At 43.2% G+C, this 19,898-nt stretch overlaps 1 protein-coding gene across 2 annotated transcripts in view; it reads left to right on the forward strand.

Moving 5' to 3' along the window:
• The window catches only part of RASGRF2 (Ras protein specific guanine nucleotide releasing factor 2), a 257,096-nt gene that overhangs the window by 231,544 nt on the left and 5,654 nt on the right, over nt 1-19,898 (forward strand). For both annotated transcript variants that reach the window (XM_061424294.1, XM_061424295.1), the window contains exons 20-26: nt 1,960-2,020; nt 2,339-2,442; nt 5,117-5,201; nt 9,030-9,227; nt 14,900-14,979; nt 16,297-16,414; nt 16,984-17,052. In XM_061424294.1, the coding sequence (XP_061280278.1) occupies nt 1,960-2,020; nt 2,339-2,442; nt 5,117-5,201; nt 9,030-9,227; nt 14,900-14,979; nt 16,297-16,414; nt 16,984-17,052 (715 nt within the window). The remainder of the gene's footprint in view (nt 1-1,959; nt 2,021-2,338; nt 2,443-5,116; nt 5,202-9,029; nt 9,228-14,899; nt 14,980-16,296; nt 16,415-16,983; nt 17,053-19,898) is intronic.

A 19,898-nucleotide genomic window follows, 5' to 3' on the forward strand; every position in this document is an offset into this window, starting at 1 on the left:
AGAGTAAGATCACTGAGGAAAGGAACATTTGAAAGAAGTGAAATAACTTCTGGACCATTTCTTTCCAAGTAAAGAATATTGCCCAACCTCATAAAAAAGATCTTTTCCACAGCGACACATAGTTATGTGGCCACTGATCTCTCTCCAGGAACCTAGGCTACAGTAGAAAGAATGACATGCACTTTGGGAAAGAGCTTTCCCCCTGTGTCTGACCCTTAAGTGTGAGGTAACAGTTTTTGGAGAAGGAGTTGTGTTTACTTATTTTTTCCTCACCTTCATCTGCCCCTTAGCATACGGTGACTTTTTCTTCTCACAAATGATATGGCTAATTGCAGGCAAGAGGATTGCCACTCCTATGAGCTGGGAGGATTCTGCTCCCTTGTAAATAGCCTAGAGCTTTTTTTTGTTTGTTTTTTTTTAATTTTATTTTATTTTTAAACTTTACATAATTGTATTAGTTTTGCCAAATATCAAAATGAAGCCTAGAGCTTTTGTTGGAGAGAAGGAAGACAGAGGAAAGGGAACTGACCTTTTTCGGTGTGTGTTCTATGCTGGACTCTGGAAGCAGTGCCTTTCATAAGCCTGCTCATGACAAGCAAGAGCAACAGGGAAGCAAACTGAACCAAACCCTGGGCCAGTTAGTCCATTTCATTGAGCTTTTGTTTCCTCATCTATAAAATGGATATAATAAAGCTTTACTTAAAGCGATTTTTTATGATACAGGAGACAGTGTGTGTCAGATGGTTAGCATGTTCCTAGCACATAATGGGCATACAGTTACCCACCTCAGTTGATTTTGTATTTTTAAGGGGATAGTTTTGTTTTAATCCATTCAGAACACAACAGAATATCACATCATTGTTGCTTTTTAAAACTAGCATCCTCCAACAGACAGGCTACACAGTTGGGCAGTGTTTAAATTTTTTTAATACTTTTAACACATGATTGTGCCTTCATTTTAGGACACCTAAAGTGTTTGGCCCAGATAAAAGTTATATAATCAGGATTAAATAACCCTGGACTCTGAACTCCTATCGGACATGAAGTATCACTCTCACTCTGAAACCAGCACCTGCCTTAACTTAGGAATTCTTTTAATTCATTTGTCACTGATCAAAAATATATTGGCTGACAGCTGAATAACACCAAGTGTGGGGATGGATACAAGACCAAACGTGTCTTGGGAAAGCCCAACTGGGAAGCAACAGGGAAGAGTTTACCTGCTGGTCTTTGCCTGGCATTGTTCAAACTCTTGATACTTGGAACTCTCCTGAGCTTCTGGTCTGCCTGTGCCTGGGGAGGGGGCAGCTCTGCATCTTCTGCCTCAGCACCAGCGGTGTGGGGGTCGGGGGGTACAGGGCAGGGGCTGGAGGAGTGTGGACGGAGCACTCAGCCTGTTAGAAACCCTGACTGCCAGCAGTGCAGGGTGCCCGGATTCCTGGCGCAGGTCCTCTCAGTAAGGCAAAGCCCCAGGTCACCCTCTGCTTCGCTCTCACGGTGGGTGTTTTACTTACAACCTTGGGCTTCCCTCGTGGCTCGGATGGTAAAGAATCTGCCTTTAGTACAAGGGACCCGGATTCAATTCCTGAATTGGGAAGATGCTCTGGAGATGGGAATGGCTACCCACTCCAGTATTCTAGCCTGGAGAATTTCATGGACAGGAGCCTGGCGTCATCTATGGGGTCCCATAGTCGGACACGACTGAGTGACTAACACAGCACTTTTGTGTACAACGGGCTGACTCCTTGTTATAAGTCAGCTCTCGTGATGATCTTCTTCTGCCTTTAACATGTGCATTCTTCTGTTTTCTGGACCCCATGTCTTCAACTCAAGTCCCTACAGTCTCGTAGACCCAAACCCTCTGACTTTCCACCCTGGGGGAAACTGAACTGCATTTTTGTCGTTTCATTCCTGGCCTGTCTATGTTCTTTTCATGGAGGATATTTTGACTTTTTTTAGGGCCCTTTCACAAGATGATCAAGATGACATCCACCTAAAACTAGAGGATATAATTCAGCTGGTAAGTTGAGCCATAGTCTTATCCTGCACAATTAATTATGTGTGAGACTTAACCTCGAAAAGGCAGGCACTGTGCCCACAGCTGGTAACTGGGGTCCGGACTATATGTTCTATCCCTGAAACTGTGTGAAAGGGACCAGATTTGGCTCAGCGTTTAACATCATGGTCCATGATGTTAATGCTGCCTGATATCTCTGAGCGCTCCACCATTTTCTTCAGAGCTGGAATCCGGGGTGGACTTTGTACTCCAGCAACTGCAGTGAGCTGACGGGTACCTGGCTTCGAGGTGTGTGCCATTCCCTGTCCTCATCTCTTGCAGACGGACTGTCCAAAGGCCGAGTGCTTCGAGACCTTGTCGGCCATGGAGCTGGCTGAGCAGATAACCCTCCTGGACCACATCGTTTTCAGAAGCATTCCCTACGAGTGAGTGTGCGCCCACGGCCGCAGCGCCCCCCACCCCCACCCTGCTGCAACCCCACGTGTGTGCACAGAGCTGTGGCTTTTCATCTTATGATGGTTTGGACCCACTTGAATGTCTTTGGGTTCCAGTTTATGTTGAAAATATTGATACAGAAATATTGGAAACTCTCAAGATGGTCACTGTTGTGCTTCTGTATGTACTGCAGTTAAACATAGAATGTGAGTTTCTCTGACCACTCACATCCTAATGTTATAGAAACCTTCATGCAGCTGTAACAGTTGTTCTCAGACTTCATGGTGCCTAAAGTCATTCAGGAGACTTGTTAAAAAATGTACATTCCTAGGTGCTTCCCTCAGAGATTCTGATTCTGGTAGGTCTGAGGCCCAAGAAACTTCATTTTCAATGGGAATTCCAGGTAATTCTGTGTGGTCCAGGACTATACTTTGAGAAACATGGATGTTGGGTCAATGCTGTAAATTCCGCTGCAGTTCTTCAGCCACATCCATAAATCTTCAAGTACTGCTGACTGTGGCAACTCCACAGCAAGACAGATTCCCAGGACAGTGCTTGGCATAGAGTGCATGTGGAGTGTGTATGTGGCAAGTGGATGCTGTCACATAACAAGCATCATTGCCTCATGTATAGAGGATGGTGGCTCTTTCAGCCGCCCGCCTCCAGCAGTCCTCCAGCAGGTCCACACACAGAGCCTCTGTTTGGACAAATAACAGCTGTTGGCCCAAATCCTCTGTGAAGTCCTAGCTGAATGGAAGGCAAGGAAGGGGCCGAGCAAGAGGTCTAAGGGAGGTCCGTGTCGTGTGTAGAGCAGGGGGCACCCGTGATGATGGAGGCTCTGGCGTAGCAGCATGGGGGGTCATAGGTCAAAGGGGCATAAAGAGCAGGGCTAGCGATGCTCCTGCAGACTTTTCTGTAATGCGTTTGTCTTATTTCCTGCCTCCTCTTTCAGCACTTGTAGACCTATCCGTGACAGGGTGAAGTAAGTCAGGAAGAGAAAGACAGATATCATATATTAATGCATATATGTGGAATCTAGGAAAATGGTACAGGTGAACTTATTTGGGGGGTAGAGATAGAGACGCAGGTACGGAGAACAGACGTGGACCCAGAGGGGAGGGGGATGAACTGGGAGATTGGGACTGACATATGTTCTGCCATGTGTATAACAGAGAGCTAGGGGAACCTGCTGTATAGCACAGGGAGCTCAGTTAAGTGCTCGGTGATGACCTAGAGGGGTGGGGTGGGTGGGGAGGGGGTCCCGGAGGGCGGGCTTGTATGTATACATACAGCTGAATATACGTATTCACTTACGTTGTACAGCAGAAACTAACACATCGTGAAGCAACTATACCCCAATAAAAATAATTAAATAGCATCTGCCATTTAAAAAAAGGAATGTGGCCCCATGGCCGAACAAATGAACCCATTAACTATTTGATGACTTGAGTTAGGAGCCTCTTCGCCTTCCTCCTGACGACCCTTCTGTGCAATGAGGATTCAGGAGGGACGGGGCATGACCTCTATGGAGGAGGAGAAAGAGCAAAGCCTGGACCTTTGTGGTTGACTGTGTTGTGGTCTCTTCCTGGGATGCATCTCACCTCTCCTCCTGTCCCCTCTGTGCTGCTGTGAACATGTACCAGTTATTTTCCTCCATGGAGTTAGCACATCTTGTATACAACGGCCTTGCAGGACGGGAACAGTAGTACCGTCTACATCACGGGACAAAGGTCGTTGCCTAGGGACTCAGTCAACATTTCTGGATTGAGAATGTGTCAGAGTAATTTCTTTTTAAGTTATTTTTGGTAGTGCCTTGACAAAATAATTCCTGTATGCTCCAGCTTGATTGTCCCTTGCTTGCTGTGATCCCGGGACCTGCTCATGAATGAAATGAAGGAGCGGGAATGTTATTTCGAAGACAGACTTTCCACCAGGCTGAGCTCCCCCTGCCATAACTGCCTTCCTCAAATGACCAGGCTGCAAAGTGCTAACACTGGTGTTTGTTCTTTTAGCCCTTCCCACGTGGACTGTTCTGGGCTCTGGGGAGAGCAAAGGAAAGTCCCTGCCTGTGGAATTGACATTCTCCTGGAGAATGTCAGAACAAAGTGGAGGAAAACATGCTGTTGCTGATTAATATTTTTGGTAGTGATGAATTTTTTGAGCCTTCTGCTAAGCCTTAAGATTTTTTAAGCTGATCCAGGGGAAATGGTCTTGGTTTCTGAGTTAGTACTTAGCCTCTTTATTCCTCTTGTCTTTGTTTTCCAATTTCAGAGAAGCCTTTATTATGATCCTAATAAGGACACAGTTGCAAACACTTATCCCTGGAGAAGGAAATGGCAACCCACTCCAGCATTCTTGCCTGGAGAATCCCATGGACAGAGGAGCCTGGCGGGCTACAGTCCATGAAGTTGCAAAGAGTTGGACACGACTGACTATCACTCACTCACTCCAAACATTTATAAGAGAAAGCTGAAAACCGAAAAATCTCTTTCTTTTTGGCATCCAGTGGTGAAACAGTAGAATTGGGCTAAAATTCATCTGAGATGAAGCAGCAGCAGTTGAGCAGTGTCAAGTTTAATTTATATAATATTCATAATAGTTATTCAGGACCCTAGATATCCTTAAAAAACTTAATTGATTTTGTGTTTTGCTTTGAACTTTCAGAGAATTTCTTGGGCAGGGGTGGATGAAGCTGGATAAAAATGAAAGAACACCGTACATTATGAAAACCAGCCAACACTTCAATGATGTGAGTAACCATAACAATGAAACCTTGGGCGGGAGTGTTATAGGAAGATGAGTATCAGGGTCTTCAGACTCCTTCTCTAAATTAAAGGAAGTCTGCCACTCACTTCAACAAAATTGACGGAATGTTAAAAAATAAGCTTTAATCTCTTCTATGAGTTCACAGTGATGTGATAACTTCCAGTTACCTTTCAGTCCTAAGAGGTTCACTTTGATGGTACACACATCCCATGAATGCTTAGTGATGCATAGGTGGTGTTGCTCAGTTGCTGAGTTGTGTCCAACTCTTTGTGACCTCATGAACTGTACCCTTCCAGGCTCTCTGTCCTCCAGTATCTCCCAGAATTTGCTCAAATTCATGTCCACTGAGTCAGTGATGCCATTCAACCATCACCTCCTCTCCCACCTGCTTCTCTTCCTGCCCTCAATCTTTCCCAGCATCAGGGTCCTTTCCGATGAATCAGCTCTTTACATCAAGTGCCCAAAGTACTGGAGCTTCAGCTTCAGCATCAGTCCTTCCAATGAATATTTGGGGTTGATTTCCTTTAGGATTGACTGGTTTCATCTCTTTGGAGCCCAAGGGACTCTCAAGCATAGGTCGTTGCTGTTATTTTTATCATGGTCATCATTACTTCATGGTCATAGATCGACTAATTCTGACTGCACTTTGTCACAGGCCCCTGGTGGTGCTGGTGATAGTAAGGCTGTTTTGGTACAGCTCTTCTTCATTATTACTGAACGATCAGTTCAGTACATTCCAGGGTGGGAAGGGACCTCTTTGAGCATAATCACAGTGCTTCTGAGGCTGTGTGCAGTGGTTACCAGCTGTCGGTTCATCTCCTCTATTCTTCTGCAGCAGTAAGGTGGAGTTGCTTTTATACCCTCCAACTACCTGTTGGTGCTGTTCTAATGGTCTTAGTCCCGTGGAAGAACCACAGGTGTTGGAGTATCTTCAGGTCTATGCGGGCAAAGGGAAGGCTACCGTGTCAATTCTACTAAACTATAGTAAAAGGGATAATGATAATTTAAAAAAAAAAAAAAAAAGACTGCCAGGGACCCTGTAGGTAAATTAGTAAATGATTCAGAATCAAAATACAAAACCGTGCAAATTCTCAGTACAGTTTTTCTGTTTTCTGAGGGTACATGTGTATTAGATGTTATCACATAATAAGCATCAATGCAGCTGCTTCCTAAAGGATAGGACACATGCCCGGTTTGGATCACTCTCTGAGAAACAGAGGCCCTGCTGTGGACCATAAACCTTTTTTTTTTTTGCCTGTGTTGTACATACACTTGGGATGTAATGCCTCTTAAATCAGAGGTTCAGATTGTGGGTCCCAGACTGTGTGTGCCAGGCTCCAGACCCACAAGTCTCTACTTAAAATAACTTGATTGGCCACTGTGTCCAGATTGCACGTAGAACTCATCACCAGCCCTTCCCAGACCTGCCAAACCCACTTTTTCATCTTATTCTGTATCCTTGGTCATGGGTTATGGCCCTGCCAGCCACTCACTCACTCAACCTTGGGGTGTTCCCCACCCTGCTCACCCCTCAGGATACCAGTGAGCCCTAAGTCTACCCATGTCTCAGACCCTTCTTTCCCCTCCTTTCCCATGGCCATAACCTTGATCTGGCCTTTCATTCTCTTCTCCATGAGCTCCTAACTCACCAATCCCCACCCCCACGCCATCTCGCTGCCACCCAACCCTTTCTTCACACAGTGTCACAGAAATAACTTCTAAGGCCCATCGAATTGTAGTCCTATCTGTGATGACATTTTGTCCATGGCCTTTCCTCTCGTCTTCTTGATTTGGCCGCAGCTTCTCAGCCCGGCCTGCAGGAGCCCGCCCACCTGTCGTCCTTGTCTCTCACGGTCCCCCGAGCTCCTCACACAACTGTCCGGCCAGGTCCCCCATGCCACCACACCTTCTCTCCCTGTCTCTTTGCAGATGCTCGGATGGGAGACAGTGGCTCCTCCTACTCCTCCTTCAGGGTTCAGGGCCAGGGCGGGCGTGACCTGTTTCCAGAAGCCAGCATCTGTCCCACGCTGCCTCCAATTCTCAAGCTGCCCCCACCCCCACCCTTAGCTTTGCATCTCACTGTGTGATATTTACTTGAGTCTGTCTGACTTCCCCTCACCTTCCCTCCTAACCAGGCCTAACCAGGCCCAGCACCCTAAGGTCAGGGAGACTGATTTATTTGTTTTTCCTGTTCTCACAACCTAAAAGAATGCCTAGTCCTTAGGTGCTCATTACAAAATAACTTATCAATGAATATGCACACGTGGAGGCCCTGTGACCTAAGATGCTCGTGTTTGGGCTCAGTCATGTCTCTGACTCTCTGCAACCCCAAGGACTGTAGCCCACCAGGCTCCTCTGTCCATGGGATCTCTCAGGCAAGAATACTGGAGTGGGTTGCCATTCCCCTCTCCAGGGGATTCTCCCAACCCAGGATTGAATCTGCATCTCCTCTTTTGGCAGATGGATTTTTTTTTTTTTTAGTTCACTGAGCCACCTGCGAAGCCCATCACCTAAAATACCTATGGAATTATCAAAGAATGGGTGTACTCATCAGATTTAGTGTATGGATAGGAGATTATGGATCTTTTATTCCTCTTGTTAGTTATCAATCCAATTCTATCCTTTTCCTTTCCATTTTCTAAGTCTTAAGCACCTTAAGGTGCCTCTTTTTTCTCTTGGCTTTAACTAATAGGGGATTCCCTAATAGCTCAGTTGGTAAAGAATTCGCCTGCAATGCAGGAGACCCTGGTTTGATTCCCAGGTCGGGAAGATCCACTGGAGAAGGGATAGGCTAACCCACTCCAGTATTCTTGGGCTTCCCTTGTGGCTCAGCTGGTAAAGAATCCACCTGCAATGCAGGAGACCTGGGTTCAATCCCGAGGGTGGGAAAATCCCCTGGAGAAGGGAAAGGCTACCCACTCCAGTAGTCTGGCCTGGAGAATTCCATAGACTATAAAGTCCATGGGGTCGCAAAGTCCATTGTGTCGCAGACACAATTGAGCAACTTGCACTTGCACTTAACTATTAGAGTTATAGCACTTAGCTTTGAAACTGTAGGTCCCTTTCACTGCTGGTGGAAAACAAAAATCAGCAAGAAGGTGAAAATGTTCTCTTCCCCTGCACGAAGCGTTTCTGGTTTGAGAGTTGGTAGGTTAGAATTTGATTTGATTGGAGGGAAACGTGTTTTCTTTCTCTGTGATGGTTGAGGTTTCTAGAGTGACTATCCCCACGTTGTTGGGACCCAGGGAACATGGGGAGAGGCCCCAAGAATTGAAACCTCTGATCTGCAAAGGCTGCCATTCCTCAGGGGAATAGCTCATCCTATGCCTTTCTTTCAATAATTTTTGGAAATGACTTCTTCATCAAAATTACTGATTAACAAAAATCACCTCTTCCCCCATCAAGATTATCCCAAACAGTTCCTTTCTTCACTCTCAGAATGAGCATGATTACTGTTAATAATGTTAATAATAATAATGTTATTATTACAAACTTTAGTCTCTTCAGAATCTGGATCTACAACGGACCATGTCCCAAAGGAGAAATCACAAATACGTACTTGTCAGTTCACTCAGGGCAAATTCTGTCGTACCTCCTCCTGAGGAAAATATACATTAATAAACACTTATACATTAATACCTTTCATTGAAAAAATAAAACTCAGTTAAGCCACTCAGAAACAAAGATGAACCGTGACCTCGCATCCCTTGCCCCTCGATTTCCTGACGTTGCTGTAGGTGATTCGGGTACTGTCCCTGCATGAATGGCTTTGGCTCTTAGCTGGCTTCTCTCGGCTTTTCCGTTGTCTCAGATGAGTAACCTGGTGGCCTCCCAGATCATGAATTACGCGGATGTCACCTCCCGAGCCAACACCATCGAGAAGTGGGTGGCGGTGGCGGACATCTGCCGGTGCCTGCACAACTACAACGGCGTGCTGGAGATCACCTCAGCCTTAAACAGAAGTGCCATCTACCGGCTGAAGAAGACCTGGGCCAAGGTGTCCAAGCAGGTGAGCGCCGGCGGGCGGCACCTCCCGCCGCCGGAGGAGGAGAGTCTGGGAGACCAGCGCCAAGATAAATATTACTGATTAGGAAATAATTAGCTGAAACGAGCAGCTCCATTGGCAAAGAAAGTGCCAACATGGGTGATTACTGTGTTCTTACCACGTAATTGATTCCTCTCATGCGCGTTTCTAAATGGTTAATTCAAGGAGGGGAAATACAAACCAAAATATTCATTATAACGTGTTTGGGGACATCTTCAGACACTGTGGTTGACAGTTAGGAGCTGTTCACTGAATTGTTTAGGGAGGGCACGTTGACTCCGGGTGAGCACAGTGATGTCTCTGGATCCATTCTTCGTCCCTCAAAGTAAAGGTACAAGTACCTTAGGGCCAGAGACCAGGGACCGAGGGCCTGTGTGTTCACCTTTTCATTTGTTATTCTTGTAGTCAGGTTGTTGCATAATGACATGGATGTGAAGGGATATAACTTTCTTAATTTTCTCTTAATTTGGCTCAGCTTGCTCATGCTTTTTGCTTTCATTCAGATAATTTGAAGATTCGAGTGACATCACCATTTTCCTCCTGGTCTTCGCCATGGTGTCCGTGGATGTCGGGTGTTGGGGAGGGCTTCTCTGGGCTCGTGGGAGGCTGTGTGCCCCCGCTGGTTTCCTGTTGGGTACAAGCCACTGTGAATTGCCCGTGCCTGGTGTTCGGATGGCAAGCCTACCCCATCAGGAGCATAGTGTGGTTATTGTACCCAGGGAGCTTGGCTGATCTCACCTCAGCTCTCACTGGCGCTGCTGATTCTCTGAGGTGGGGTGTGTATCACCTCTACTACAGGCTGCCCTTCCCCTTGCTGATCCCTGGTGGGCAGGCTAACTCTTCTTTACAATTAATAAATAACTTGTTTGACCCTCTCAAAGGGTGTTGGGGGAATTTTCTAGGCTCCTCTGTGTTCTGTGGGTATCAGAGGCTAGGAGTGTCTTGCCAGGGCCTCTCTGCATATCCTTCTTCCACAGACCACTATGCCCACCTAATTGTGGTTGCCTAGAGTTGGTGAGGGGCGTCTTCAGGGCGCCCACCTCCAGGGTTTCAGGCAGGAAGAAGAGCATATATTCTGTGACATTTCCTCAAAACTATCTGGTTTCTGTTGCTCCTGAGAGTTCAGTCCCCTCTCAGAGACACCACTTCTTACTCTATTCTATCTTCCTTTCTCTCTCCAAGCCTTTTAAATTCCTCCCTGTATAGCAAGAAACCAAGCCTAAGCTATATCTTTTATTCCCTTCCCCACCATTCCTTAGTAAAAATGGAGTGCTTTGAGAATCTCAAATTTGGCCCCTAGAACTAGCAGACTCTTCTTCTATGAAAAAAGCCTTGCAAATAATATCCACAGCTTTTTTAAAAACTCTTTAAAAAAAAAACTTTTAATGTTGAGATCTTTTTAGGTTCATATGCAATTGTAAGAAGTAGTAGAAATCCCCTCCACCCTCCACCCAGTGTCCGCAATGGTTACATCTTGTGTAACTATAGACAGTATCACAACTGCAAACTTAACCGTTGGTACCATCCACCAGCCTTATTCAGACTTCATTTGTTCCACCTGTACTCACGCGTGTGTGTACATGTGTGTGTTTAGTTTTACGTGCCTTTATTACAGGGGTAGATTCACTACAGTCAAGAGATTGAACAGTTCTATCACCAGGATACCTCCTGCCACCCTTTTATAGCCACAACCACCTTCCTCCCTCTTGCTCCCTAACTCCTGGCAACCACAGATCTGTTTTCCATCTCTATAATTTTGTCATTTCAAAAATGTTATATAAATGGAATCATATAGTATATGACATTTTGAGATTGCCTTTTTTTTAATTCAGCGTAACTCCTTTGCGATCTGTTCAAGTTTTACACATATCAGTACTTAGTTCCTTATTTGGTTTAACCATTCACCCCTTGAAGAACATCTGGGTTGTTTTTAGTTTTAGCTATTACAAATGCAATGGCACCCCACTCCAGTACTCCTGCCTGGAAAATCCCATGGACGGAGGAGCCTGGAGGGCTGCAGTCCATGGGGTCGCTAAGAGTCGGACACGACTGAGCGACTTCACTTTCACTTTTCACTTTCATGCATTGGAGAAGGAAATGGCAACCCACTCCAGTGTTCTTGCCTAGAGAATCCCAGGGACGAGGGAGCCTGGTGGGCTGCCGTCTATGGGGTCGCACAGAGTTGGAGACAACTGAAGTGACTTAGTATAACATTACAAATGAGGCTTCCCTGGTGGCTCAGACGGTAAAGCGTCTGCCTGCAATGTGGGAGACCTGGGTTCGATTCCTGGGTCGGGAAGATCCCCTGGAGAAGGCAGTGGCAACCCACTCCAGCACTCTTGCCTGGAAAACCCCATGGACAGAGGAGCCTGATAGGCTACAGTCCATGGGGTTGCAAGAGTTGGACACGACTGAGCGACTTCACTTTCATTTTATTACAAATGAAGCTGCTGTGAATATTCATGTATAGGTTTTGTGTGACTATAACGTTTCATTTCTCTAGGATAAATGCCATAGAGTGCAGTCGCTAGATCATATGGTAATTGTGCATTAAGTTTCATAAGAAACTGCCAGAGTCTTTTCTAGCGAGGTTGTACCATTTTACATTCCTCTCAAGAAGGTATGAATGAACCAGTTTCTCTACATTCTTGTCAGCACTTGGTGCTGTCACTGTTTTTAATTTTAGCTGTTTTGATATTTCATCACTGTTTTAATTTGCATTTGCTAACAGCTAATAATGGTAAACATCTTTTCACGTGCTTGTTTGCATCTTCAGCAAAATGTCTGTTCATGTTTTCAGATCCGTTTTTAATTAGGTTCTTTGGGTTTTTTTATCTTTGAGATTTGAGTTCTTTCTAGACTTCTCTCACTTTATTCTTCTCTTTCAAAATTTTAGCTACCCTAGATGCTGTGACCTTCATATACATTTTAGAATAAAAACTGTGTCTTAAAAACTTTGCTGAGATTTCCATTGGAATTCCATTCAGTTCAGTTCAGTTCAGAGTCACTCAGTAGTGTCCGACTCTTTGTGACCCCATGAATCGCAGCACGCCAGGCTTCCCTGTCCATCACAAACTCCTAGAGTCCATCCAAACTCATGTCCTTTGAGTCGGTGATGCCATCCAGCCATCTCATCCTCTGTCGTCCCCTTCTCCTCCTGCCCCCAATCCCTCCCAGCATCAGTCTTTTCCAATGAGTCAACTCTTCGCATGAGGTGGCCAAAGTATTGGAGTTTCAGCTTCAGCATCAGTCCTTCCATTAAATCAGTCAATTTGGGGAGAATTGACATCTTTACTATATTGACTCTTCCAGTCCATAAACACAATTTTTCTCAATAGTCTTTAGATTTTCTTTGAATTCTTAAATCAACATTTGAAATCTCCAACGTATAAGTCCTGTATATATTTCATTAGATTTATGCCTAAATATTTCATTTTCATTGGAGATATTTTAAATGTAATTGTGGTTTTAACTTGGGTTTCCATGTATTCATTGTTAATATATACAAATGTAATTGATTTTCCTCTGTTCTTATATCTGTAATGTTGCTGAACTCACTGTTATTCCTTGGGACTTTTCTATAGATTCCGTGGGATTTTCTACATAGGCAGTTATGTCAGTTGTTTATTTCCAATTTATATGCCTTTTATTTCCTTTTCTTGCCTTCTTGCTCTGGCTAGACTTTCCAATGCTATGTTGAATATGATAGTAAGATAGAATATTCATTAGTATTCTCGACCTTGGGGTGAAAGCTTTCAGTTTTTCACCATTAAGGACAATATTAACTATATGTTTTTTTGTAAATGCTTTTTTATAAAGTTGAGGAAGCTACCCTCTCTTCCTAGTTTTTGAGAGATTTTATGACAAATTGGTATTGGAATACTATTTTTAAAATAGACTTCAAAAAGCTATATCAGAATCCAAAACCTGGACACTGATGCCTTTGTCATGGCTGGGTCACCTCATGTGTAGAGTTGACTCATTGGAAAAGACTCTGATGCTGGGAGGGATTGGGGGCAGGAGGAGAAGGGGACGACAGAGGATGAGATGGCTGGATGGCATCACCGACTCGATGGACATGAGTTTGAGTGAACTCTGGGAGTTTGTGATGGACAAGGAGGCCTGGCGTGCTCGATTCATGGGGTCACAAAGAGTCAGACACGACTGAGCGACTGAACTGAACTGAACTGAACCAAAGGCAGCGGTTGCCTCAGCCATTGGGCACTGGATGCAAAGAGCCTATTCTCTTGTCATACATGCCACACTTCATCAGGGTCAGCAGGTCACTCCTCTGCCTATTCTTTTCTGCATTCTGTTTCTTTTTTCCTCTGAAGTTGGCACCTTGTTAAATCTTCTTTAGGCCTTCACTGTGGTTAACTTAAGCAATCTTCATTTCTTTGGCAGGATGCAAGGTTAGGAATAACTGAACTGACTATGGAATAGAGATGATAAGGCAGGTGTTGAAATTATTTTTTAAAATTTGAATATATTACCTGTAGAGACATTAAATAGAAGCTACCATTTCAGTCACATATATAGATCACTCAAAGCAGCTTTCTTGTGAATAATGGGCCATACTCAAGGACCCAGTGCCTCAGACCTGTCATAGGCAGGGCCTGGTCGCAGAAATGCCCTGCTTCAGATGCTTTTGTTAATATCACCAGCTGTGTAGCTGTCTTTTCTGCAGAACTGAGTCTAGTCTGGGAAACATCCAAAAGGCCTGGTAGAGTATGTTCTCTGAAGCCCACCAAATTTGGTCTGTGGCTATAGGACAGTTATTTCTGCAGCTTCTTTGAGGGAAGGCCAGCCAGGGACCAGGCAGGAGCCCTGGCCAACCCCCACAACCCTCCATCCCTGTTCAAGCCATGCTGGCTGTCTTTTCCCAGAGCCCTCAGGAACCAGGATGGGAAGGTAGCCGTTGGAGTCACTCTGGAAGCTCTCATGGTGCCTTGAAGCTCCTCTCTAGACTGAGACAGAGTTGTCTGAGGAGCCTCACTCTCAGCTTCATTCCAGATGCTTCTCACAACCAAGCTGCCTGGATGTGGGTAATACCAGGAGTGAGTCTTTATCTCCAAGGCTCACCCTACCATTCTCCATTTCTCTAGAAGAAACTTTAGACCAATGTCATCAGCAACTGTATTTCTTGGTAAATACTAATTATTCTTTTCTAATAAATTGATGAAGATGAACACAAAGGATTTGGACTAGAGGGTATTGATCAATCCGCAGCCAAGCAATATAATATGTGCTTGGATGACTTGGAAATTAACAGTCAGAAAGATTCATCATGAAAACCCCCTGACACAGGACCTCTCTTTAAGATCCCCTATGTGGTATGTTCTTTTTAGGTCTTTAAGTTCCTAAGTTTCCCATGCATTACAATTTTTCTTTTCTATACATTTTCTCTCTTTTAAATGTATTAAAAAAATTAGTATTAATTTTTTTAAAAAGAGTTAGTATTGTCCCATGTTCTTTTTTAACAAGTGAAATTTAAGTACATCTCCATACTTTGAAAATCATATCATGTCATCATACTTGCCGCTGTAGAAGAGAATTGAGCAACTTTCGGTAACTCACAACCTTATCAAACCATAGGGGTATTTTCATGACATACTAAGTTATTTGTTTCCTTCTAGACAAAAGCTCTAATGGACAAGCTTCAGAAGACTGTTTCGTCTGAAGGAAGATTTAAAAACCTCAGAGAAACCCTTAAAAAGTATGTCTATTTTGTTAAATTATTCATAATTCAGAAGTGTATTTATATAATTTTTACAGTATACAAATAGTGGCCTACCTCATACTTTGCTTTGAAAAGAAAACCAAATGGGACACAGCTTCCATCATCAGGTGTTTTTCTGACTTGCCTTTTCATTTGGAATACCACGCATGTAGTGAGTGTCATGGATATACTCATGGTATGCAGAGCATTCCAAATAAGAAGAAAATGTCACCACAGTAAATCTTACTATATTTTACTATAAGAAGTTTCTTTATTTGGTATTTCCTAATCTAAATACAGTGATTTCCTGTGATTCTTTATTTGAATATTCCAGTCCCTGTTGCTTTTGTTTTTTATTTTTGGCTTTTTGTTGCTGGATCCTTTTCTTGTTCTTCAGACACAGAGAGAGAGAGGGAGGGAGAACAGAGGATATCCTCCTGCAATTAGTTTTCTTATGACCTGCCACATGGACTTCACTTACTCTGGAAAATTTTGTCCTGTGATGCCATGACGGAAAGAAAGACTTAAAGTAACAATGATAGTATAAGAACTATTTACTGAAGATTGAATAAATGATAGACTCTATGCTAAGTGCTTGATGTGTTTTATTTAAGCCTCATAGAAAACTAGAGATAAAAGTTTCATTGTCTCCATTTTACAGACAAGGAAGCTGCAGTTCAGAGAGTTTGCCCACCACCACTTAGGAAGTAGGCAAGTGGGGACTCAAACTCAGTTCCCCCTGGATTAAAAGACCGTATTCTCAACCTCTAGACTCTGAGAATGCACCTTCCAAACAAAGAAGGTCTCACTTTAGTGTGCAGGTGTGATATTAATCTCTACCTTCTAAGACATTTAAATACTAACTAAAACAGAAAACAAGTTTTACAAGTTCTAGTCACATTGATTTTTCCACCCACTTCTTCAAGGTTGAATGTTTGCACTTAAATGAGGTGAGGGCATGGGGTTTCCTACATGCTTTTACATCCCTAACGGTGTGGCCATTTGACAAGCACTGCAGGCCAATGCTACAAGCAAGTCCCATTAGCACATGTTTTGTATTTGTCTATAAGACATCCTGTCGTTTGAAGTACCACTGTCTCAAACACATAGTAAAGCATGAGCTGTAATTTTGTATCACACTCTATTGTAAGACATAATTAAACCTCTGCATATTATGAGCATGCTTCTGAAAATGGGATTACAAGAGTTTTTTGCTTCAGGAGGGGAGCAGCGCAGCTGCTTCCTGTTGAAACGGGGGAGGTGGGTGGACACCTGTGTGAATGAGCTTGTGAACAGTGCCTCTTGTTCTTCCAGTTGTAACCCCCCGGCTGTTCCTTATCTGGGGATGTACCTGACAGACCTGGCGTTTATTGAAGAAGGAACACCAAACTTTACCGAGGAAGGCCTCGTCAATTTCTCCAAGATGAGAATGGTGGGTTCGAGTTTCATGTAAGCAGCCTGTCTTGGTGACCTCAGTGGCTTATAGAGAAGAGGCGATGTCATGGAAGAGTGACCGTTTGCTTTTTCATCTTGACCTTTTTATCCGACACTGGGTCTGATACCTGATGTTGGCTGATTCAGGAGATTTTCGCAGTCCTCTTTCAGCTGGCAGTCTAGACAATGAGGGTGGGGAATAAAGCCCCAGGGATGACTTTCTGAGACTGAGCAGGGATAGACAGATGCTGAAGGCTTCTTGTTGGACAGCTGGGTTCTGAGCATTTAGAAGTGAGGAGCCCATGGACACTAGCGCCCCATGCCTGTCACCTGAGGATACCCTGTGCCAGCTGTTTCCCTGATTGGGAATTCAGTATCTTCTTGCTGTTAGGGTTTCTTGTGGCTCATTGAAGGCAAAAAAGCCCTAGGGCTAGGTCATGATGGAGCAGGGCTCCAGGTGCCTCAATGGATGGAATAAGGGACTGACTGCTCTGGGACAGGCTCCCAGAATACTGTGCTGCAACCCAGGGCAGTGCTCATGCTTTGCTTCTGTTCTTCCTCCATCAGATATCACACATCATCAGAGAGATACGCCAGTTCCAGCAGACTTCCTATCGAATTGATCATCAGCCAAAGGTAATCTTGTATGGTTGTCAGGGAACTTGAAGAAAGAAGTGGAAGTTAGTTAATTGGAAACAGCAGTAGAGTAGATCAATAATACCAAAAGCTAACTCAAAGAAAAGACCAAAAAGACAGACAAACATTTGGTAACTCTGATTAAGAAAAACAAGAAAGAAAGCAAAAAGAATATCAATTCATTATCAAATTCTATCTATTTTATATCCAGTATTTCTTGTGAAGCTGTCCACACCACCACCACCACCCCTTGTCCAAGCTACCAATGTCTGGTACCTGGTGTTCAGTTCAGTTCAGTTTAGTTGCTCAGTCGTGTCCGACTCTTTGCGACCCCATGAATCGCAGCACGCCAGGCCTCCCTATCCATCACCAACTCCCGGAGTTCACTCAGACTCACGTCCATCAAGTGAGTGATGCCATCCAGCCATCTCATCCTCTGTCGTCCCCTTCTCCTCCTGCCCCCAATCCCTCCCAGCATCAGAGTCTTTTCCAATGAGTCAACTCTTCGCATGAGGTGGCCAAAGTACTGGAGTTTCAGCTTCAGCATCAGTCCTTCCAAAGAAATCCCAGGGCTGATCTCCTTCACAATGGACTGGTTGGATCTCCTTGCAGTCCAAGGGACTCTCAAGAGTCTTCTCCAACACCACAGTTCATCAATTCTTCAGCGCTCAGCCTTCTTCACAGTCCAACTCTCACGTCCATACATGACCACAGGAAAAACCACAGCCTTGATTAGACGAACCTTTGTTGGCAAAGTAATGTCTCTGCTTTTCAATATGCTATCTAGGTTGGTCATAACTTTCCTTCCAAGGACTAAGCGTCTTTTAATTTCATGGCTGCAGTCACCATCTGCAGTGATTTTGGAGCCCAGAATAATAAAGTCTGACACTGTTTCCACTATTTCCCCATCTATTTCCCATGAAGTGATGGGACCGGATGCCATGATCTTCGTTTTCTGAATGTTGAGCTTTAAGCCAACTGTTTCACTCTCCACTTTCACTTTCATCAAGAGGCTTTTGAGTTCCTCTTCACTTTCTGCCATAAGGGTGGTGTCATCTGCATATCTGAGGTTACTGATATTTCTCCCGGCAATCTTGATTCCAGCTTGTGGTTCTTCCAGCCCAGCGTTTCTCATGATGTACTCTGCATATAAATTAAATAAACAGGGTGACAATGTACAGCCTTGATGTACTCCTTTTCCTATTTGGTACCTGGTGTACTGAATGCAAATCCATTCAACAAATTTACAGCCAAATAGGACTCTCTGAAACACACAGTGGGAGTTATTTGCCCCTTGCTTAAAATATTTTATTGGCTTATCTTTGCTCTTAGGCTAAGGAAAGAAAAAAATTTTGATATATCCCAGAAATCTTGCATTATGTAGTCCCTACTCATCTTTCAGGATTCATCTCATGTCATTATCCCCTTCTTCTCTCCATCCCAACAATAACTGATGTTTATTACCTTTTTCTTTCTTCCTTTTCTTTCTTTCCTTTCCTCTTCTTTCTTTTTTTTCATTTTGTAATAGATGTTATTTTTTAGAATCATTTTAGCTTTACAGAAAAATTGAAATGGTAAGGTAGAAGATTCCAATTTAACACACAGTTCATCATCCCTGTTATTTCATGGAACTTGACATACTTATTATGAAACTCATAAGGAAGCTTTGATAGGCAAAAAAAAGATAAGAACTTTTTGAAAAATAAGAAGAGTAAGGGAGAGCCTTCCCTACCAGATACAGACACTAACACTGCAGTGAATAGAAGAGGACTATCTTGGCAGAGGAATACAAACTCAGTGGAGTAGGATAAAGTCCAGATGCAGATTTTGTCTATATGAAAATTTAATATGGGATAAAGGAGACATTTAAAGAAAGTGACAGAAAGAAACTGACCATTGTGTAAATGAAATAGGGATTTTTGTTCTCCATCTTATACTATTCAAAAAATAAATTCCAGATGAATTCACTACCTTATACAAAAAGAAACATTACATTATTTAAATGAAATAATAAAGGACAAAATATTCATGATCTTTGGATTTGAAAGACCTTCTTAAACACAGAATGCAAAAGCTTTAGAAGATGAGATTGATACAGTTTGCTGAATCAAAATCTAAAACTTCTATCTGACAAAGGGCAATTGTTTAAAAAGTCAGAGTACAAGCAATAGACTAGGAGACAATGTTTGTAACATAAAAAACAAAGACAATAAAATTATTCCTATAAATTAAAAAAGTATTCCTATAAATCTATAAGAAAAATCATAAACAACACAATATTGACAAAGCTATAAACAGGTGATTCACAGAAGAAGAAACAAAAATGTCCAATACATATTTGGAGAATGCTCAACTTCACTAATAAGAAAAATACAAATTACAAAGCATCATTATCAGCTATCAGACAGACAAATTTTTAAAATATTGTTAACAGCAAACTTGAGTTAGGATATGGGATAACAGATACTCTCATGTACTATAGGCACAACAGTTTTGGAGATTATTTTATATTTTTTTTTTATTAAAAATTGATATACCAAGTAACCAGAATTCTCATACATTGCTGATGAGAGTAACATGGTACAACCTCTTTGGAAAAGTGTGTCCTTTGGAGGTTTCTGAAAATGTTAAATATGCATATTTAACTTAAATACCTTATGACTCAGGTATTTATCCAAGGGGGAAGTGAAAACATGCTCACAAAAAGTCTCACATAAGATGTTGATGGCATTTCTTAATAATAGCCAAAAATTGGAAACAGCCCAGGTGTCCATAAACAGATGAATGGATAAACAAATTGCGGTGTATCTATACAGTGGGCCACTACTCAGCAGTAGAAGATAACC

The sequence above is a fragment of the Bos javanicus genome, chromosome 7, assembly GCF_032452875.1.
Source record: "Bos javanicus breed banteng chromosome 7, ARS-OSU_banteng_1.0, whole genome shotgun sequence".
NCBI classification, from domain to species: domain Eukaryota; kingdom Metazoa; phylum Chordata; class Mammalia; order Artiodactyla; family Bovidae; genus Bos; species Bos javanicus.